This window comes from Chrysemys picta, chromosome 3, assembly GCF_011386835.1.
Source record: "Chrysemys picta bellii isolate R12L10 chromosome 3, ASM1138683v2, whole genome shotgun sequence".
Classification (NCBI taxonomy): domain Eukaryota; kingdom Metazoa; phylum Chordata; order Testudines; family Emydidae; genus Chrysemys; species Chrysemys picta.
The window spans coordinates 208,892,566-208,912,014 of record NC_088793.1 but is presented as its reverse complement, the minus strand read 5'-3'; the positions used below and the strand labels follow the sequence as shown (position 1 = coordinate 208,912,014).

The following is a 19,449-nucleotide window of genomic DNA, read 5'->3' as shown; positions in this document are numbered from 1 at the left end:
ACCCTGCTGTAGGCTGGGGGAATGTGAAACCTGGAATGCTGCAGCTCCCTTGTTCTGCAAGCTGCTCAGAGTAGCCTCAAAGCCCATCCCACGTGGTACTGAGGCCAACTCTGGCGGCCCTGGACCAGGAACTCAAGTAGTTCCTCTAGATCTGAAAAAGGACCTCCGCTGGGTTCCTCCACGAGAAAGGGGCACTGGCACCAAGGGTCCAGCACTGTCAAATGGCTTTCCTTCACATGCTAAGTCCTAGGGATCCGCATTACTGGAGGGCCTAGAGCCACCCTTAGAACCCAGAAAGCTGTAACAAAGACCTCCCTGCTAATGTTTCCTCCTCCTCTTCTGCCACAGTGCTGAGTGCCTCAGCGTGGAGAGAGACTCACAGTGCCCTGTCCTCTTACCGCTGTGCTTGAGGGAAGGGCAGAGAGGAACCAAGGATTCTGCAAAGACTGGGCTCGGCTGAGACCCAGCAAGTGCCCTGATATGAACGCACAAGGTATTACACCTTCCCCCCAAACACCTGTGGAGAAACAGAATTTACAGACAGGGCTTCTTCCTTTTCTGGGGGAAGCCCAGGAAAGCAAATACAAACCCTTCCAGGATACAAATCTCAAGTTCCCCCATGTTTATGGCATGCAGTGCTGATTTTGCACAGCAGTCCGAATGGCACAACGCCGACTTCTCCAGCTACCCAAACGCTTCCCCATCTGTAACAATCAAACCCTGAAACCAACCCAAAACCCAAACAACCCCACCCAACAAGAGGTTATACACCGAACACACACAAGCGCCAGAGCCTCCATGAAGTCCATTAGGGACTTCCCGATTGCTTTTGAGTTTATATGGAAGTGTAATGGGGTTGGGACTCACCACCATGGCGCCTCCTACTGGTTGTTCCAGGAATTAGCTCAGTCCAGTAGAGCTACCACCTGAATTTATCAGCAGTGCTGCTGGGGAGGGGTAGCTGAGTTTCAGTCATTGGAGGGTTATCAGCTCAGATTCACAGATGGACCTTCTTCCAAACCTGCAACAATGCTCTACCTGGGATGCTCAGCGTAGGTAAGCATGGAATCTGCCTCTGCCTCCTTCCCTTGCCTTTGCCTTGATGTTGAGAGCAATGCTTAGATGTTCCAAGACCTTAAATTTCTTTTCTAGGTGGTAATCCTAATGTTTGTCTATTGAGTCATTCTATAAGCCTTTATGGCAATGAAAGAGATTCAAGAAAAACTGGTGTGGAAACAAAAACCAACAAACTTTCAAAGCATTCCTGCTCCATCCAGCAACTTCCCCTAGGAAGAAAGAAACAGAACCTTCCCTCATCCCCATCTAAAGTCCTAAGGGCCTGATCCAAAACCTGTTGGAGTCAATGGGAGTGGACGTTAGCCCAAGCCCTAGTTTAGAGATACCATATTTCTTCTTGCACATCTTAAATTGCTATTAAGGAAAAACAAAGGCAGCATAATGCATCTAGTTTGCAATACAATTATTATAACAGAAAAGTGTTCTTCAGGAAATAGCTTTAAAACAATATACAGATTTACAGACAATATACAATACAAATGAGCATTAATGTTAGCAGCTGTCAAAAATTTACCATATTGCCAGAACAAAGAGCAGAGAGAGAAACATTTGAGTTAAGAAATACAAAAACCTAATCCAAATTACACTGAATATTTTGTGTGCTGGCATTACAAATTCCACTCTTCATCCTTTAATGGAAAAGGCAGTCTGTCTTTGAATGTTTTTCTAGACTCCATTATCATACTCCGTTGTCTTACTCTCTGGGGTAATACAATTCAACACATCAATCATTAATACTGTTTTAAATTTGTACAGCAATTCAATTTTCACTTTTAAAAAAATAGATTAAACTAAACTGCAAAAGTTATATGCCCAGACAACAACCCTACTGTAACTGATTTAGTTTTTCATACTGTCAGGTCATCAACTGTAATTGAATTTCCATCTATCAGGCTACTGAAAATAAATAGCTGATAACATAATTGTGCTAACACTGTTTCAATATTCACCAGACAAAAGGCTGGGGAGAGGGTCGGTGCCAAACATCCCCACCTTCTCTCCTTGTGCCTTACAGGTGTCTCTGCATATCAGAGAGCTCGGACTGTAAATCTGCCCTCTCCTTCCACAGCCCACCTTTTGATGTTTTGGAGGTGGCTCTCTCATCCAGTCAATGTCCTGCAGTTGGCTGGTCTGACAAACAACAGAGAGTCCATCAGCCCAGTGAGAGGCTGACACTCCTGAAGCCAAGAGACGTGAATGGAGGTGGACAGATATCTATCGGGGAAGGGGAGGGAGACAATAATTGGGTGGTCATGGATGAGAGAGTGCGGGCGTATTGAGCCTCTCTGACTGCCCCATAATAATCACAAGTTCCCCGCCCTCCCCATATCGGAGATTCTGTTCTTATAATGGGGATTGAATGCTTCTCAGGGTCCCCCACACACCCTGCCCTGACAGCATCAGAGTGCTCAGCAGGCCTCCCCAGGGATAGAAGCTATACTCCTATTCTTTGCCATTTAGATGGACGTGAAATGGAACGAATTATACTGCTCCCCATCCCCCAGGTGTGCTTCTGCAGGGTTAGCCAGATGAACCTAACCTTTCCCCTGGGCTAAAGCATGGCTTCGTACGTTAGCCTGATGTCCCGAGGGAGCTTTTCAAGCATGCTAAGCTAACTCGACTGAGCTACTGCAATTGAAAACCATTCTGCCCTTCCGTGCAGGGCCCTCGAGTCATGTTAAACCAGTCCAGCAGTGGGTGAGTGTGCCTGTCTGCTATGAGTTTTGTGAGAGTTTAAGAATCCACAAATGTGCTGCTACACTTTGCCTTGTCTCAGGCAAGGACCCAAACACGTGGATAGCAATGTGTTCCTGTGGTGATCCCACAAGATACTGCTGCACTGGGATTCTCTTTGTCCCAGGGGACCCTTTTTTGCCATGCAAATATTTCATCTCCACACGCATGGAGAAAGGACTAGCCTTTCACTACGTAGCTGTCCTCCCTCCATGTCTAAGCTGTAGCCTTTTGGTAGGATGAGGGAGTTTACCTAGTTGTTGCCTGTGCTGTACTTGTTCTGTTGATAAGGAAAGTGCTGTCGCACTACAGAAGCAGAAATATTCACTTTACTAATAAATCTCATACAAGAGACAGAGTCTGCTCCTTTTAAAATTACATCTTGGAGTTGAATGTACAGAGGACCGTTCCAGGAAGTGGATTTCCGGGCTGAACAATGCTCTTCCTCCATTTTTTCACATACGATCTATAGTATGACAACAAGAGACCAGCTAGCAAAGCAATATACAGTAATTCTCCTTGACAAAGGACAAAATATAGTCACCTCTACTTTCCTGACATCAGTTGTTGCAATATAACAAGATGCAGAGTAGTTGAGCAGTGGTTGTGCAAGTGGCAAAATTTTGTTATGTAACTACTTAGTAACAGGCAATTTATCTTTCTCCTGTAACTAAATTATGTATAACAAGTCCATTTCCCAGTTGGCTATCCTGTGCACCATTAATCAGAGAGGGAAATTAATTTTATATATCAAAATGAAGAACGGAAGTACAGAGGTGAGAATATTTGATACAAATTTGCTCATCAGAAATTATTTTATATTCACCTGCATTGTAAGTATTTAAGGACTGAAGTATTGTCATCTAGATACTATAAGACTGGGCATATTAAAAGTACCTAAGATGGATAGAAATCCTGTTTATATTAATAAAATGTCTTCCATCAGTTTTCTGCCAGCCTATATGATGTCACTGCTCTGCAAGAAATTTTTCTTATACTTTTTCAATATTTTCCCCAACATATAAAGCAATCATCATGCTACTCTCTGAATAGAGCATTGATAAGTAATGGAATGAGTGATTGTTTGGTACATTCCAGATAATCTTCAAGGCATCTGCTTCTATTCACTAAAACAAATTATTTATTACTATTTAACACATCTCTCGTAATTAATAAGTACAGTAGCTCTGTATAAGAAAATGCCTTTTATTAATGGGATCTTGACTGATAAATCCATTGATTATCAGCTAGGAAAAGCAGTATGGAAAGTGTCTGATCTGAATAATTTCAGCTCAACTTTCCTAGCAGAAAAATGTATCTGAAAAAGCAGGAACTAATTCCTCTTTTAAAAATGTCTTTAATGTATAAAATACACATATCGGTAGCTATCCTAACAAAAGTCACAACGGTATCCCAATGGACTCAGGGACAGTTGAAATGAGTGCAGGATGAACAATCACTGTGGGTAAAATGGTGCTCCCCTGAAGTCAATGAGAATAGTGTCACTGACTTCAGTAGGAACAGGACAGGACATAGTGGGCATTAGTATTCACACAAAATGTTACGTACCCAGAATAATCTCTTTATTTAATTTGATTAGATAAAACCCAAGAAAAACTGCTGCAATTGACTATTGCTGAGCTCACACTGCATTTCTCATGCTGGGTTTCTGTTCTGGATTTTTTTTTGGTGTCCTTTGTCTGATTTCTCTCCTGGATGTCTAGATTTCCTTGTGTGATTTCTAGAGTACTGAATTTCTGTATTTTCATATTTATGTGGGTATGTCTATATTTGTTAGCATCTGTTTTTTGTTACGTTTTCTCTTCTGCATTTCATAATATCTTCTCTGAAGGTGCAAACCTCAAACTGGTCAGTTCAGCCCCGTAGTTTCCTTTGCTCACCCTGCCTTCGCTAGCAGGCCCAAGAAATTTTGCCCCAGATCCCTAAGTGGCCCCTCTCAAGGACTGAGCTCACAACCCTGGGTTTAGCAGGCCAGTGCTCAAACCACTGAGCTATCCCTCCCCCATTCTTTCTACTATCTCCATGTGGCTAGGAGATTCTGTACAGTTATGCACAGGACTTTGCCACCTCCTCTCTGAACTACAGCAATGCCATACACCTGGGCATCCAGCCAGCGGGAAGGTCCCACTAGGAAGGAATGCAGCCTCTCTCCAGGACTTCAGCAACAAGGCCCCTGCGCCTGCTTCAAATCTGTCCCCTATGCGCTGTGCTCCCTTCCCATCGACTATTGAGTCAAATTCAAGGTTTGGGATCCAGAGCCTCCAAGTAATTTCGGTTCCTAACGTAGGGTTACCATACGTCCTCTTTTTCCCGGACATGTCCAGCTTTTCGGCACTCAAACCCCCGTCCGGGGGGAATTGCCAAAAAGCCGAACATGTCCGGGAAAATGGCGGCTCTGCTCCTCCCCTGACTCTTCGGCTCTGTTTAAGAGCCGAGCTGCCCGCGCGCTACCGGCTTCGGGCAGCCCCCTTGCCTCCGGACCCTGCGCCGCCGGAGCCCGGGAGGGGAAGTGCCCAGCTGGGGGCGCAGGGTCCGGAGGCATAGGGGCTGCCTGAAGCCCGAGCGCTACCGGCTTCACGGTTTGCCGGGCAGTCTCCAGACCCTGCGCCCCCGGCTGGGCGCTTCCCCTCCCGGGCTCCAGCTGCGCTGGGGAAGCACCGGCCGGGGGCGCAGGGTCTGGGGGCTGCCTGGAAAACCGTGAAGCCGGTAGCGCTGGGGCAGCCCTTTCCGCGTGGCTGGGAGTGGGAGGGAGGAGGGGGCGGAGTTAGGGCGGGGAAGGGGCGGAGTTGGGGTGGGGCTAGGGGTGGGGGAAATGGGCGGGGCCAGGGCCCGTGGAGGGTCCTTCTTTTTTTATTTATTAGCTATGGTAACCCTAGCTAACGTGGGCTGACTTCGAGGGAATCCCGGACCCCGGCCCGTCGGCGACCCCGGCCTGGCTGTGTCGGCCCCGTGGCCGGACCCAGCAGCGCTAGAAGAGCGGGTCCAGGCCTGGCACGAGGCCTGGGCTTCACAGCTGGGCGCCCTTGACCCATGGAACTTTCCAGCACAAGGGGGGGCGGGAAACAGGGGGAGGGGGCGGGCCAGCCCCTGCCAGGAGTCCCAGGCCCAGGGCACCAGAGAGCCCATCCCCCTCCTTCCACAGAGCGCAGCCCCGCCCCACAATCCCCGCACCCAATGAGAGTGGGGGGAGGGACTAAGCCGGACTCCGCCCTACACCTGCTGCCCGCGGAGTCACGTGATTGTGCCGGTCGCTGCGAGAGTCACGTGGAAGCGGGTTAACCGTCCTCTATGCGCGGCTAGTGAGGTCCTGATGCAAGGCCCCCAAGTAGGGCTGTCCGTCCCGTTGCCTGTAGCCCCCATGCGGGCACTGTCAGGGGAGGGCGCGGGCCGTTGTTTAACCCCTTTGTCTTTCCCCGGTCGGGGGAACGGTTCGCTGTGACACACAGCTCCCCCCCTCCCGCCGAGGTATCTTTCCTGTCAGGCACTGGGTAGGGCCACTACCTACGGTGGCCGAGAGGGGCAGGAGCCGGCAGGGAGATGGCGGCGAGCTGGCTGTGTGGCTCTGGTGCCCTGAGAGCTGTGTGGCGAGGTGAGGCTCCTCGTGCCGCGCACTGGCGGGAGGGCAGCGGCTCCCTGCCCGGCGTTACCCGCCCGAGCGCGGAGCCGGCTCGGGGATCGGGCCCCGATAGCTCAGTGGGTTGAGCCTTGGCCTGTTCAAACCCAGGGCTGTGAGTCGCTCCCGACGCGCGCCGCTGCCCTTGGCGGGCCGGTGTCCCGGGCTGAGCGCGCGGGTACGGCCCCGCTGCTGCTGCTCGCGCGGGGTGTAACGGGCTCCGCCGTGTAAGTTACCGCTGCTGGGCGCGCTGCGCTTCGCCGCCTGTGCCCGGGCCCTGCCCGCCTGCGCCCTGTGCCCCAGCCCTGCCCGCCTGCACCCCGGCCCTGCGCCCCAGCAATGCCTGCAGTGTGCCCGCCTGCACCCCGGCCCTGCCCGCCTGCGCCCCGGCCCCGTGCCCCAGCAGTGTGCCCGCCTGCGCCCCGGCCCTGTGCCCCAGCAGTGCCTGTAGTGTGCCCGCCTGTGCCCCGGCCCTGCCCGCCTGCACCCCGGCCCTGCCCGCCTGCACCCCGGCCCTGTGCCCCAGCAGTGCCTGCAGTGTGCCCGCCTGCACCCCGGCCCTGTGCCCCAGCAGTGCCTGCAGTGTGCCCGCCTGCGCCCCGGCCCTGTGCCCCAGCAGTGCCTGCAGTGTGCCCGCCTGCACCCTGGCCCTGCCCGCCTGCGCCCCGGCCCTGTGCCCCAGCAGTGCCTGCAGTGTGCCCGCCTGCGCCCCGGCCCTGTGCCCCAGCAGTGCCTGCAGTGTGCCCGCCTGCACCCTGGCCCTGCCCGCCTGCGCCCCGGCCCTGTGCCCCAGCAATGCCTGCAGTGTGCCCGCCTGCACCCCGGCCCTGCCCGCCTGCACCCCGGCCCTGTGCCCCAGCAATGCCTGCAGTGTGCCCGCCTGCACCCCGGCCCTGCCCGCCTGCACCCCGGCCCTGCCCGCCTGCGCCCCGGCCCTGTGCCCCAGCAATGCCTGCAGTGTGCCCGCCTGCACCCCGGCCCTGCCCGCCTGCGCCCCGGCCCTGCCCGCCTGCGCCCCGGCCCTGTGCCCCAGCAATGCCTGCAGTGTGCCCGCCTGCACCCCGGCCCTGCCCGCCTGCACCCCGGCCCTGCCCGCCTGCACCCCGGCCCTGTGCCCCAGCAGTGCCTGCAGTGTGCCCGCCTTCGGCCCTGCCCGCCTGCACCCCGGCCCTGTGCCCCAGCAATGCCTGCAGTGTGCCCGCCTGCGCCTCGGCCCTGCCCGCCTGTGCCCCAGCAGTGCCTGCAGTGTGCCCGCCTGCGCCCAGGCCCTGTGCCCCAGCAGTGCCTGCAGTGTGTGTGCCCGCCTGTGCCTCGGCCCTGCCCGCCTGCACCCCGGCCCTGTGCCCCTGCAGTGTGCCCGCCTTCGGCCCTGCCCGCCTGCACCCCGGCCCTGTGCCCCAGCAATGCCTGCAGTGTGCCCGCCTGCGCCTCGGCCCTGTGCCCCAGCAGTGCCTGCAGTGTGCCCGCGTGCGCCCCGGCCCATCCCCCCTTCGCTTCCCCATCCCATCCCCCTTTGCTTCCCCACTATCCCCTGCTGCATCCCCCACCCCCTACTCCCCCATCCCTTTCTTTTCCCCCTGCCCTATCCCACCCTTCCCCACTGTCTCTACCCCCCAGCTCCACCCTGCCCCCCTTGGGCACTCATCATTGTATAGGAAACAGGTGAGCACCAGGATCCAGGAGGTGGCATCCAGCTACCCAGGTAGCAACCCAGGAGCCCACCCTGCTTCCCGCCCTTGCTGCCAGCTCTGCGCTTGTAGAAATCGGGTTGGGGTGGGGGAATGGCACATGACCTTGTGTGCCCCACATGCCTTGCCTCTGTTTGGGGGGGGCAATGCCCCCTCTGCACCTCCCCAAACTACACCCATGGGCAAGAAGGTATAACAAACAAAAAAGATGTAGTAAGGTGCATTTTATTTTCAAAAGTATATTAAATGGAAAGTTGTCACAATTAAATACAGTACAGAACTCTTCCTTTATATTGTAGGGGTAAGGCTTTAGAGGTGTGATACCACAGATATTTAAGTTAGCTAGAAGACTTAGTCCTGGGGGGAGTAAATATTGGGTAAACTTTTCAAACCTTTCTGCAAAGATCTTATTCCTTCCCTTAGCTGTCTCCTAGAGTGGGGCTCACAGTAACTTAGATAGATGCCTTTAAATTATTCCTCAGCTGACAGTAAACTAGACAGTGTACTTGCTAAGCATCTCAGGGTAATAACTTAAAGGGATTGGTCAAGTTTGATTGAGGACAAAGCTGAAATGGAGCGATGAGAAACTCTCCAAGGATTTTGAGAGTACACGTCACAGGTTAAGAAGGCAGAGTTCCTCCTCAGTGTTTTCCCCCAAAGAGGCCCCAACCTTTATTATCATTTTTTACTCTCGTGCATGCTCTTCCATGCAGGGCTTCCCTGTCTTTAACTTAGTTTCAGGAAGTACCAGAGTTACATGATTTATGTTGTATATTTTGAACATCTCTAAATTTCTCAGTCATGAGCCTCACAAATTATCAGCGTGTTCCACCATTTCGTGACATCATCTGTTAATTCTCTCCCCTTATGCATTTTTAAAAAACTATTGTACTAGTTCAAAGGCCATGGGATGAGCCTATCAATCTCTACACCAATCCTAAAGCTGTTGTAAGTCTCTCTAGCTTTTTGGAGGCCTGAGAAGTCAGAGTAAAAGAGTGGGAATTAGCTCATTTTTAAGAGCTATCTTTCTCTCCCCTCCCACCCTTTTCCCCCGATATCCCTGAGCATTTTAGTTGGATCTTGGTTTCTTTCTCTGATTTCTCCAATACATCTGACTTTTCTCTGTCAGCCTGTTGCAGATTCATCATTATTGATCTTCCAGACTTTAAATGGCTGGAAGAGTGGCTATTTTGTGCTGCTCAGGGTTGGTCTCTAAGGGAGTAGGCAATATTATCTGCTTCCAGAACAAAAGATTTATTGTTTGAGAGGAGACTTGTCCCTATAAAGATTAAAAAAATCTGAGGAGGAGGAATGAAAATAGTGTTCAGAGGAAATGAAGGATCACGTTCACTCAGTACCTTAAAGAATGTTGCTGGGGAATTGGGCAGATTCTGGTTTGTCACAGGAAGGGTATCACTGCATCTTACAACAGCTGGTGCACAGAGTTTGTTAGATGTGTAATTACTTGAGTTATGCATCTCATGCTACAATCTGGTCTCAGCTAGTTACAGTTTTTACAGGAAAAAGTCTTTAATTTTCTCTTAGGTGCTGTTATTAGCCAATGCACATTCCTAGGGCGTCTACTTAGGCCTTGTCTACACTACGAGAGTAGTTCGATTTTACTTGCATCGAATTTTTGTAATCGATATTGCAAAGTCGAACGTGTGTGTCCACACTAAGGACAGTAATTCGACTTTGTGCGTCCACACTAACGGTGATAGCGTCGACATTCGAAGCGGTGCACTGTGGTCAGCTATCCCACAGTTCCCGCAGTCCCCTCTGCCCATTGGAATTCTGGGTGTAGCCGGCAATGCCTTCTGGGTAACAAAATGAGTCGAGGGTGCTTTTGGGAAACTGTCGTCATCCGTCCATCACTCCCGCCCTCCCTCCCTGAAAGCGCCGGCGGGAAAACAGTTCGCGCGCTTTTCCAGTCATTGACAGCGCGGACGCCACTGTACTCCGAGCATGGAGCCCGCTGCGACCATCGCTGCAGTTGTGGCCGCTCTCAACGTCTCGCAGCTTATCATAAAGGTTTCCCTGAGGCAGATGCAGAAAAGTCAGGCAAGGAGGCTACGGCACCGCGGTGATGTCCTGAAGTCTGAGAGTAGCACAGACCTGTCAGAAAGCAGGCGACCCAGCGCCGAGGACATCACAGTGGCAATGGGTCATGTTGATGCCGTGGAACGGCGATTCTGGGCACGGGAGACAAGCACTGAGTGGTGGGACCGCATAGTGCTGCAGGTCTGGGATGAATCCCAGTGGCTGCGAAACTTTCGCATGCGGAAGGGAACTTTCCTGGAACTTTGTGAGTTGCTGTCCCCTGCCCTGAAGCGCAGTGACACCCGGTTGCGAGCTGCACTGAGTGTACAGAAGCGAGTGGCCATAGCCCTGTGGAAGCTTGCAACGCCAGACAGCTACCGGTCAGTCGCGAACCAGTTTGGGGTGGGCAAATCTACCGTGGGGGTTGTTGTGATGCAAGTAGCGAAGGCAATCGTTGATGTACTGCTGCCAAAGGTAGTGACCCTGGGAAACGTGGAGGCGATCATAGATGGCTTCGCAGCGATGGGATTCCCAAACTGCGGTGGGGCCATAGATGGAACTCACATCCCTATCCTGGCACCGGACCACCAGGCCACCCAGTACATTAACCGAAAGGGATACTTTTCCATGGTGCTGCAAGCACTGGTGGACCACAGGGGACGTTTTACCAACATCTACGTGGGATGGCCGGGCAAGGTTCATGACGCTCGTGTTTTCAGGAACTCTGGTCTGTTTAGACGGCTGCAACAAGGTATTTACTTCCCGGACCACAAAATAACTGTTGGGGATGTGGAGATGCCTATAGTCATCCTCGGGGACCCAGCCTACCCGCTAATGCCCTGGCTCATGAAGCCCTATACTGGCGCCCTGGACACTGAAAAAGAACTCTTCAACTACCGGCTGAGCAAGTGCAGAATGGTGGTGGAGTGTGCTTTTGGCCGTCTCAAGGGGAGATGGAGAAGCTTACTGACTCGCTGTGATCTCAGCGAAACCAATATCCCCATTGTTATAGCAGCTTGCTGTGTGCTCCACAATCTCTGTGAGAGCAAGGGGGAGACCTTTATGGCGGGGTGGGAGGTTGAGGAAAATAGCCTGGCTGGTGATTACTCACAGCCAGACAGCCGGGCGATTAGAAGAGACCAGCGGGAAGCGCTGTGCATCCGGGAGGCTTTGAAAGCAAAGTTCCTGAGTGAGCAGGGTAACCTGTGATTTTATAGTTTGTGTACTGAGAAGCTAAACCTGCCCCCGTTTCTTTACCCAGGTAATGTTGACTATCCTATCCAGTTACATACCCCCTTCACCCCCCCTCCAACACACGTGTCGAAATAAAAATAGTTCTACTTTGTTAAAGCACACCGTTTTCTTTAATACTGTTTTAGCGGGAATTTTTTAAAACTGGGACGCAGACTGTGGTGCGGGGCGGGTCTAGTGTTGTGATGCGAATGCAGCTTCTAAACTCAAGGATTGACAGGCTCCGCTGCGGTGGGATGCTTGTTTCAACGGAGCCTGTCACCCCTCCTGATCGGGACTGTGTGTATGGGAGGTCTATTTGACTTTGTGGCAGGGGGAGGACGGTTACAGATCCCATGCTGTGTGGCTCTGTGATCCTGTCTAAGGACCGGCGCTTAAGATCTGTAACTGCCCTCCCCCGCCACAAAGTCACAGAGCAACCCACCCCCCCCAACATTACATCAAAACAACCTCCCAGACTAACCGGGGCAACTAGTCACTGCATCACTGCACTGTGTATGTGCCCTGCTGCTGTGCCTGCCCCCGACTATGTACCCTGCCAAAGGAGACTGTCCTGTCCAATTTCCAACCCCCTTTCCCCTCCTCCTCCAAAAGAACATGATTGAAACAGTAGTTAACAGAAACGATTTTTTTATTATCAACTACACATGGCATTGGGAGGTGAAACTTGGACGTGGGCTTGTGTCAGGCGGGAAGGAAAGAACTTTTCAAATTTTGGGAAATGAGAGCCTTCTGCTACTAGAGCTCTCTGCAGGGGTGGAGTGAGAGTTAGCAGGGACTCTGCCGCCTCTCCTTCTTTGCACTTTGGGTGAGGTGGGTATGGGACTTGGTGGCGGGGGAGGGCGGTTAGAGATGGACTGCAGCGGGGCTCTGTCCTCCTGCCTCCGTTCCTGCAGAACATCCACAAGGCGCCGGAGCGTGTCCGTTTGCTCCCTCAGTAGTCCAAGCAGCGTTTGAGTCGCCTGCTGGTCTTCCTGCCGCCACCTCTCCTCCCGATCCATGTTGGCTTGGTGCATTCGGGTCAAGTTCTCCCGCCACTGGGTCTGCTGTGCTGCCTGGGCTTGGGAAGAGGCCATAAGCTCAGAGAACATGTCCTCCCGTGTCCTCTTCTTCCTACGCCTAATCCGCGCTAGCCTCTGGGAGTGTGATTCCAGGCTAGGTTGTGAGACAGTCGCAGACGGGGCTGTGGAAATGGGAAAAAGGGAGTGAATTCCTCTGAAAGATAAATGTAGTTGTGAACAAAGAACATAGTCTTTCTCTGTGAACAAGACCATGCACAGCACCTTTCACATGCGCACTCAGCACAAGGTCGAATTCTCGGCCTTCGCATTCTGTGCCTGGGGTCTTGAACAGCACATTTGAGAAGCGAGGCAGCACAACGGAATTTCTGTTGCAGGCAGACATGGTAAGCCGTACACTTGTGGCAGTTTAAAACTTTTATATTACCACTGGCCTCATTTCACATTTAAATCAATGTCAGTCCCTGCTGCCAGCAATCCGGCAAGCGGGAACTCTGCCCCTGTCCCACCCCCTCGCGGCTGTCCCCGGGAATGATCCCTTTCGGCTGCCCCTCTCCCGCCTCCACCGCGTGGCTGCAAACCAGCGGTGACAGTTCTGTAAAGGAACGGGAAAGCAGTCCCAACACTAACATTCCCCTACCTAATTAAAAGCAGGTCACCATGGCCGACATCACCCTGATGAGGATCTCCGAGAGCGACAAAGAGAGAATGCTCCGGGAAAGCCTCCAAAGACCAGGGCCGTATGCCGCCCTGCTGTGCAGAGCAATGATCCCCGAGTACCTGATAATCTCGTGGCGCGGCAACGTGTCGTACTTCGGAGGACCCAATAAGGCCGCTCTCCCCAAGAACCTCATGCAACGGCTTTCAAGTTACCTCCAGGAGAGCTTCATCGAGATGTCCCAGGAGGATTACTGCTCTATCCCCGCACATATAGACCGCATTTTACTGTAGCTGCAGTAGCAGGGAATACACAGTAGAGCGGCTTGTGCAGGACAATCACTGAAAACCGGACATTGCTAGATTTCTTTTCAAAACTTGCACTGCCCCTTACTAAACCGTTAAGCGCCTAGGGCACACTAATCATGAACAACCCATTCTTTTAATTGTTAATATTCCTGTTTTGTTAAAAATAAATGTTTAGATGTTTACAACACTTACTGGCTGATCCTTCACCAGATTCTGTGTCCGGGGTAATGGCTGGGGACGCTTCGTAGGGGATCTCTGTAAGGGTGATGAAGAGATCCTGGCTGTCGGGGAAATCAGCGTTGTGAGAGCTGCCAACTGCCTCGCCCTCCTCATCTCCTTCCTCATCTTCCCCGTCCCCTAACATGTCTGAGGAACCGGCCGTGGACAGTATCCCATCCTCAGAGTCCACGGTCACTGGTGGGGTAGTGGTGGCGGCAGCACCGAGGATGGAATGCAGTGCCTCGTAGAAACGGGATGTCTGGGGATGGGATCCGGAGCGTCCGTTTGCCTCTTTGGTCTTCTGGTAGCCTTGTCTCAGCTCCTTGATTTTCACGCGGCACTGCGTTGCATCCCGGCTGTATCCTCTCTCTGCCATGTCTTTAGAGATCTTCTCGTAGATCTTTGCATTCCTTCTTTTGGATCGCAGCTCGGAAAGCACGGACTCATCGCCCCACACAGCGATGAGATCCAAGACTTCACGATCAGTCCATGCTGGGGCTCTCTTTCTATTCCCAGACTGCACGGCCATCACTGCTGGAGAGCTCTGCATCGTTGCCAGTGCTGCTGTGCTCGCCACGATGTCCAGACAGGAAATGAGATTCAAACTGGCCAGACAGGAAAAGGAATTCAAATTCAAATTTTCCCGGGGCTTTTCCTGTGTGGCTGGTCAGAGCATCCGAGCTCGCACTGCTGTCCAGAGCGTCAACAGAGTGGTGCACTGTGGGATAGCTCCCGGAGCTATTAGCGTCGATTTCCATCCACACCTAGCCTAATTCGACATGGCCATGTCGAATTTAGCGCTACTCCCCTCGTCGGGGAGGAGTACAGAAGTCGAATTAAAGAGACCTCTATGTCGAACTAAATAGCATCGCAGTGTGGACGGGTGCAGGGTTAATTCGATTTAACGGCGCTAACTTCGGCATAAACGCCTAGTGTAGACCAGGCCTTAGTATTGTAAAGGAATGCCTGTTAACATTTTTTACTTCGATTTTCACGTAGGGTTCCACTACATGAAAGTTAATACACGTACATTTGGGGGGGGAAAGGTTGCACCATTTGCATAGTGATAAGTACTGCCAGAGACTGAGACTAAGGCTATGCCTAGACTACCGCTTATGTCAGTATAATTTACATCGCTCGGGGGTGGGAATAAGCCACCTCCCTCAGCAACATAAGTTACACCAACCTAAGCACCGGTATGGACAGCGCTTTGTTGGCAGGAGAGCTTCTCCCACTGACATAGCTGCTGGTGGATTAATTAAATTGACTGGCGAGCTCTCTCCCGTCAGCTTAGAGCGGCTCCACTAGAGATCTTACAGCGGCACAGCTGTGTGGCTGAAAGCTCTCTGGAGTAGCCATAGCCCCAGCTGAATCCTAAAAGCCAGATAAAGAGGGGAAACACCCAGGAAAGCATTATCAAAGTTATTTTTAAACAGTGTTTAGATTTGTTGTTGCTCTTTGAAAGGGAGGGCCTTGAGGGGAGGCTCCAGCACACCTTTCTCTCTGGCGTCCCGGTTTGGACTCAGAAAGCTGGACAGCCAGTGGGTACTTTCCTGCCTTTCTGAGAGTGCTTCCTCCCCCTCGTCAAAGGCAAAGTAAAGTTTTCAACTAGCCTGGCTACAGCCATAGTCCTTTGGAAGCTTCCAACAGAATGAAACAAGGCTGTTAGTATCAGAGGGGTAGCCGTGTTAGTCTGAATCTGTAAAAAGCAACAGAGGGTCCTGTGGCACTTTTAAGACTAACGGAAGTATTGGGAGCATAAGCTTTCGTGGGTAAGAACCTCACTTCTTCAGATGCAAGTAATGGAAATTTCCAGAGGCAGGTATAAATCAGTCTGGAGATAACGAGGTTAGTTCAATCAGGGAGGGTGAGGTGCTCTGCTAGCAGTTGAGGCTATTAGTGAATTTCTGCTCCTTCCTCCTCAGAATGGTGTAAAATAAAGTAATGCCCATCCTGTAGCAAAGCTGGAAATAACCTCAAATCCACCAGGAGACGTGCAATCAGGCCAATTGTGTTTCCTTCGTTGGGGCAAACCTTTCCCCTCATCTGGTCACACTGGGTTGCTCATCCATTTGTAGGAACAGACCTCTTCCCTAGAGGTGATCTGGGAAGGCTGAAAGGCTGCAGCTGCTTCCTAGATCTGCTGATTAATGCTCGTCTCCTCATTGTGGAGCTCCAGGGCTTTCTGACCTGACCATCCTCCTGTCCCCCTGAGGGCCTATACAGGTGGTGTACCCTGTCACAGGCTTGTGTTTTAAACTTGCATTTCCTAAGGAGAAGGCAAATTGCTCAAGTTTCATCATAAAAGTTCACATTCTTAATAAAAAGGAAGAGTTTGTACCAGTGGGCTTCAAAGCTTTACATTGATTGAGCACTTGTGACTTTCTGGAGTGTATGAGATGATGTAAAAAACTACAAGTGACTGTGAAATAACTGCACAGTTGTGGATAACTGCACTGGGTGTTACTTTGGGACTTCCGTGCTTAGTGTATTCTTTCTGTTCAAAACACAACAGTTTGCATATTGGTTTCTGCGCAGAAGAAATATGGAATAGAAATAGAAGGTAAACGAGTTTGTTGACCAACAAAAGTTAAGTACGATTAAATATTTTCAAAATAGCTGTCTTGGAATTTTATCAATACATCTGAGATTTCCACGTACATTAACTTCTTGAACATTAGAGTTATTTCAGATTGGAGCTTTCCATTCAGGACCCTGGAATAACACCTAGCCAATTTTAACTAAGCAATAAAAATCTTGATAGGTCTTTGAAAAATAAATCTTACCAGTGCAGATCATGCTGCTTAAACCAGCTTCATGCAGTCTTTCTTCTTACAAGGACAGACTTTGTTAAGAATGGTTTTCTGTATTTAATTTGTGTAGAAAATAATTACAGCAGTAGAGGGGATTATTAAACTGCTGCTGACTGTAAAAATTAATTAGTGCTCAGATTCTGCAGATCACCACATTCCATAGTGAAATAAATTTCCTGAATGTTGAGTACATTTGCTCTCAAAAATATATTGAGATGGTAGTTAGAATGGAAAGCGATTTACAATCTGCAGACATTACATAGTCCTTATGACCAAATTCCTAGATCCTGAGTGTTAAACAGATTTATTGTTAAAGTAAAGGCAGATATTACATAGCTCAAGGGTTCTCAACCTTTTTCTTTCTGAGGGTCCCGCAACATGCTATACAAATTCCACAGCCCGCCTATGCCACAACAACTGTTCTTCTGCATATCCGGTAGGTTAAAAGCCAGGGCCAGCATTAAGAGGTAGCAAGCAGGGCAGTTGCCCAGGGCCCCACGCCATGGGCTGGGGCCCACAAAACTAAGTTGCTTGGGCTTTGGTTTTAGCCCTGGGTGGTAGGGCTCGGGCTTTGGCTTTCTGCCCTGGGCCATAGCAAGTCTAACGCTGGCCCTGCTCTCTGGTTTATTTGGCGGGCCCCCTGAAATCTGCTCATGGCCCCTCTGGGGGCCCTGGACCCCTGGTTGAGAACTGCTGCCGTAGTTTACAGTAAATGGGTGTGGAGGTACAAAAGCCTTTCATCAGAAAGACAGCTGTGTTACAAAGCAGATTCTTGTAGCTGTCACTTTGCATAAACAATAGTTATTTTCTGTATGTTTTCCCTTATCCAGATCAGAATATTTTTATTCATCTTTAATTTTACTCATGTTTGTACGTATCTTGAGACTAGATTTCCAGCCATTGCTGTTACTTTGGGGGGAGAAAAATTGAGTAGCCATGTTTTTATTATGTAAATTTTTAGCCTGGAATGCGTTTGTTACTGAGGAATCAGGGTGCATAAGGGCTTGTCTTCACTGCATTGTTAGTCTGACCTATAAAGATTTCCTCATAACCTGATTCCCATCCACACATAAGTCTGTAGCTCAAGTTAAGAGATGCTTTAAGCTAGAGATAGCTGGTTCATAAGGGGGTATGGGTTGAAGCCGAAGTGCTGCTGACACTGAAGTTTATAGTGCACAGCGGATGCAGCAACTTGAGTTACAATTCATCAGCTGCTAATACAAACACCGTGGGTATATCTACACAGCATAAGAATATAAGAACGGCCATACTGTGTCAGACTAGTGGTCCATCTAGTCCAATATCTTGTCTTCCAACAGTGGCCAGTGTCAGATGCTCCAGGGGGAATGAACAGAACAGAGCAACTACCTAGTGATCCATCCTCTCTCGTCTAGTCCCAGCATCTGGCAGTCAGAGGCTTAGGGATACCCAAAGCATGGGGTTGCGTCCCTGACTATCTTGGCTAATAGCTGCTGATGCACCTGTCCTCCAGGAATGTATCTAATTCTTGTTTTTAATCCAGTCATAGTTTTGGCCCTCACAATATCCCCTGATGAGTTACACTGGTAGACTCTGCATTGTTTGAAGAAGTACTTCCTTTCGTTTGTTTTAAACCTGCTGCCTATTAATTTCATTGGATGACTCCTTGTTCTTGTGTTATGTGAAGGGGTAAATAACACTTCCTTATTCATTTTCTCCATCCTTTTCATGATTTTATAGACCTCCGTCATATTTCCCCTTAGTCATCTCTTGTCCAGGCTGAACAGTCCCAGTCCTTTTAATTTCTCCTCATATGGAAGCTGTTCCATGCTCCTAATCAGTCAGTTTTGTTACCCTTCTCTGTACCTTTTCCAATTCCAATATATCTTTTTTGTGATGGGGTGACCAGAACTGCACACAATATTTAAGATATGGGAATAGCAAGGGTTTTTATAGTGGCATTTTGATATCTACTGTTTTATCTATCCCTTCCTAATGGTTCCTAACATTCCATTTGCTTTTTTGACTGCCGCTGCACATTGGATGTTTTCAGAGAACTATCCACAATGACTCCAAGATCTTTCTTGAGTGGTAACGGCTAATGTAGACCACATCATTTTATATGTAAAGTTGGGATTATGTTTTCCAATGTACATCACTTTGCATTTATCAACATTTAATTTCATCTGCCATTTTATTGCCCAGTCACCCAATTTTGTGAGATCCCTTTGTAACTTTTTGCAGTCAGCTTTGGATTTAACTGTCTTGAGTAAATGTGTATGGCTGCAAACATTGCCATCTCACTGTTTACCCCCTTTTCCAGAACATTTATGAATATGTTGAATAGGACAGGTCCCAGTACAGATCCTTGGGGGACCTCCCTATTTACCTCTCTCCACTGTGAAAACTTACCATTTAATTCCTACCCTTTGTTTCCCAACTTTTAACCAGTTACTGATCCAGGAGAGGACCTTTCCTCTTATCCCATGACTGCTTACTTTGCTTATGAGCCTTTGGTGTGAGAGACCTTGTCAAAGGCTTTCTGAAGGTCCAAGTACATTGTATCCCCTGGTTCATCCTTGTCCACATTTTGTTGATCCCCCTTCAAAGAATTTTAATAGATTGATGAGGCATGATTTCCCTTTACAAAAGTCATGTTGACTCTTCCCCAACATATTGAGTTCATCTGTGTCTGATAATTCTGTTCTTTACTATAATTTCAGCCAGTTAGCATGGTACTGAAATTAGGTATACTGGCCTGTAATTGCCAGGATCACCTCTGGAGCCTGTTTTAAAAATTGGTGTTACATTAGCTGTCCTCCAGTCATCTGGTACAGAGGCTGATTTAAGTGATAGCTTATGTACTGCAGTTAGTAGTTCAGCAATTTCACATTTGATTCCCTTCATAGCTCTTGGGCGAATACGATCTGGTTCTGGTGATTTATTACTTTTAATGTATCAATTTGTTCCTCCACTGTTGACAACTCATTCTGGGACAGCGCCTCAGATTTGTCACCTAAAAAGAATGG

General features: G+C 49.9%; 2 protein-coding genes across 8 annotated transcripts in view; one reads left to right on the top strand and one right to left on the bottom strand.

The window, feature by feature from the left end:
- MRPS5 (mitochondrial ribosomal protein S5) overlaps window positions 1-19,449 on the top strand; it is a 280,021-nt gene that overhangs the window by 184,870 nt on the left and 75,702 nt on the right. Inside the window, exons 2-3 of one of the 7 annotated variants that reach the window (XR_010600256.1) lie at window positions 349-493; window positions 2,093-3,715. The exons of 3 other annotated variants lie outside the window; for them this stretch is intronic. Coding sequence is in view for 2 of the 4 variants with exons in the window: in XM_008167080.3 (XP_008165302.1) it covers window positions 16,820-16,877 (58 nt within the window). In the remaining 2 variants the exon portion in view is untranslated. Of the gene's footprint in view, window positions 1-348; window positions 3,716-6,099; window positions 6,422-16,804; window positions 16,878-19,449 lie in introns of those variants that run through there. 3 more of the 7 variants (XR_010600255.1, XM_065590908.1, XM_008167080.3) reach the window with 3 other exon arrangements.
- On the bottom strand, window positions 12,038-14,568 carry LOC135982702 (uncharacterized). The gene is made up of 2 exons (XM_065590909.1): window positions 13,602-14,568; window positions 12,038-12,607 (listed from the first exon to the last, which is right to left on the bottom strand). Exons 1-2 carry the CDS (start codon window positions 14,176-14,178, stop codon window positions 12,132-12,134), a joined length of 1,053 nt encoding a protein of 350 aa, XP_065446981.1. The 5' UTR covers window positions 14,179-14,568; the 3' UTR covers window positions 12,038-12,131.

Coding starts and splice junctions, on each gene's coding strand:
- LOC135982702 (XM_065590909.1), bottom strand. CDS start 14,178: ATGCAGAGCTCTCCAGCAGTGATGGCCGTGCAGTCTGGGAATAGAAAG. Junction 12,608..13,601: donor ATCTGGTGAAGGATCAGCCA/GTAAGTGTTGTA, acceptor CCATTTCCACAG/CCCCGTCTGCGACTGTCTCA.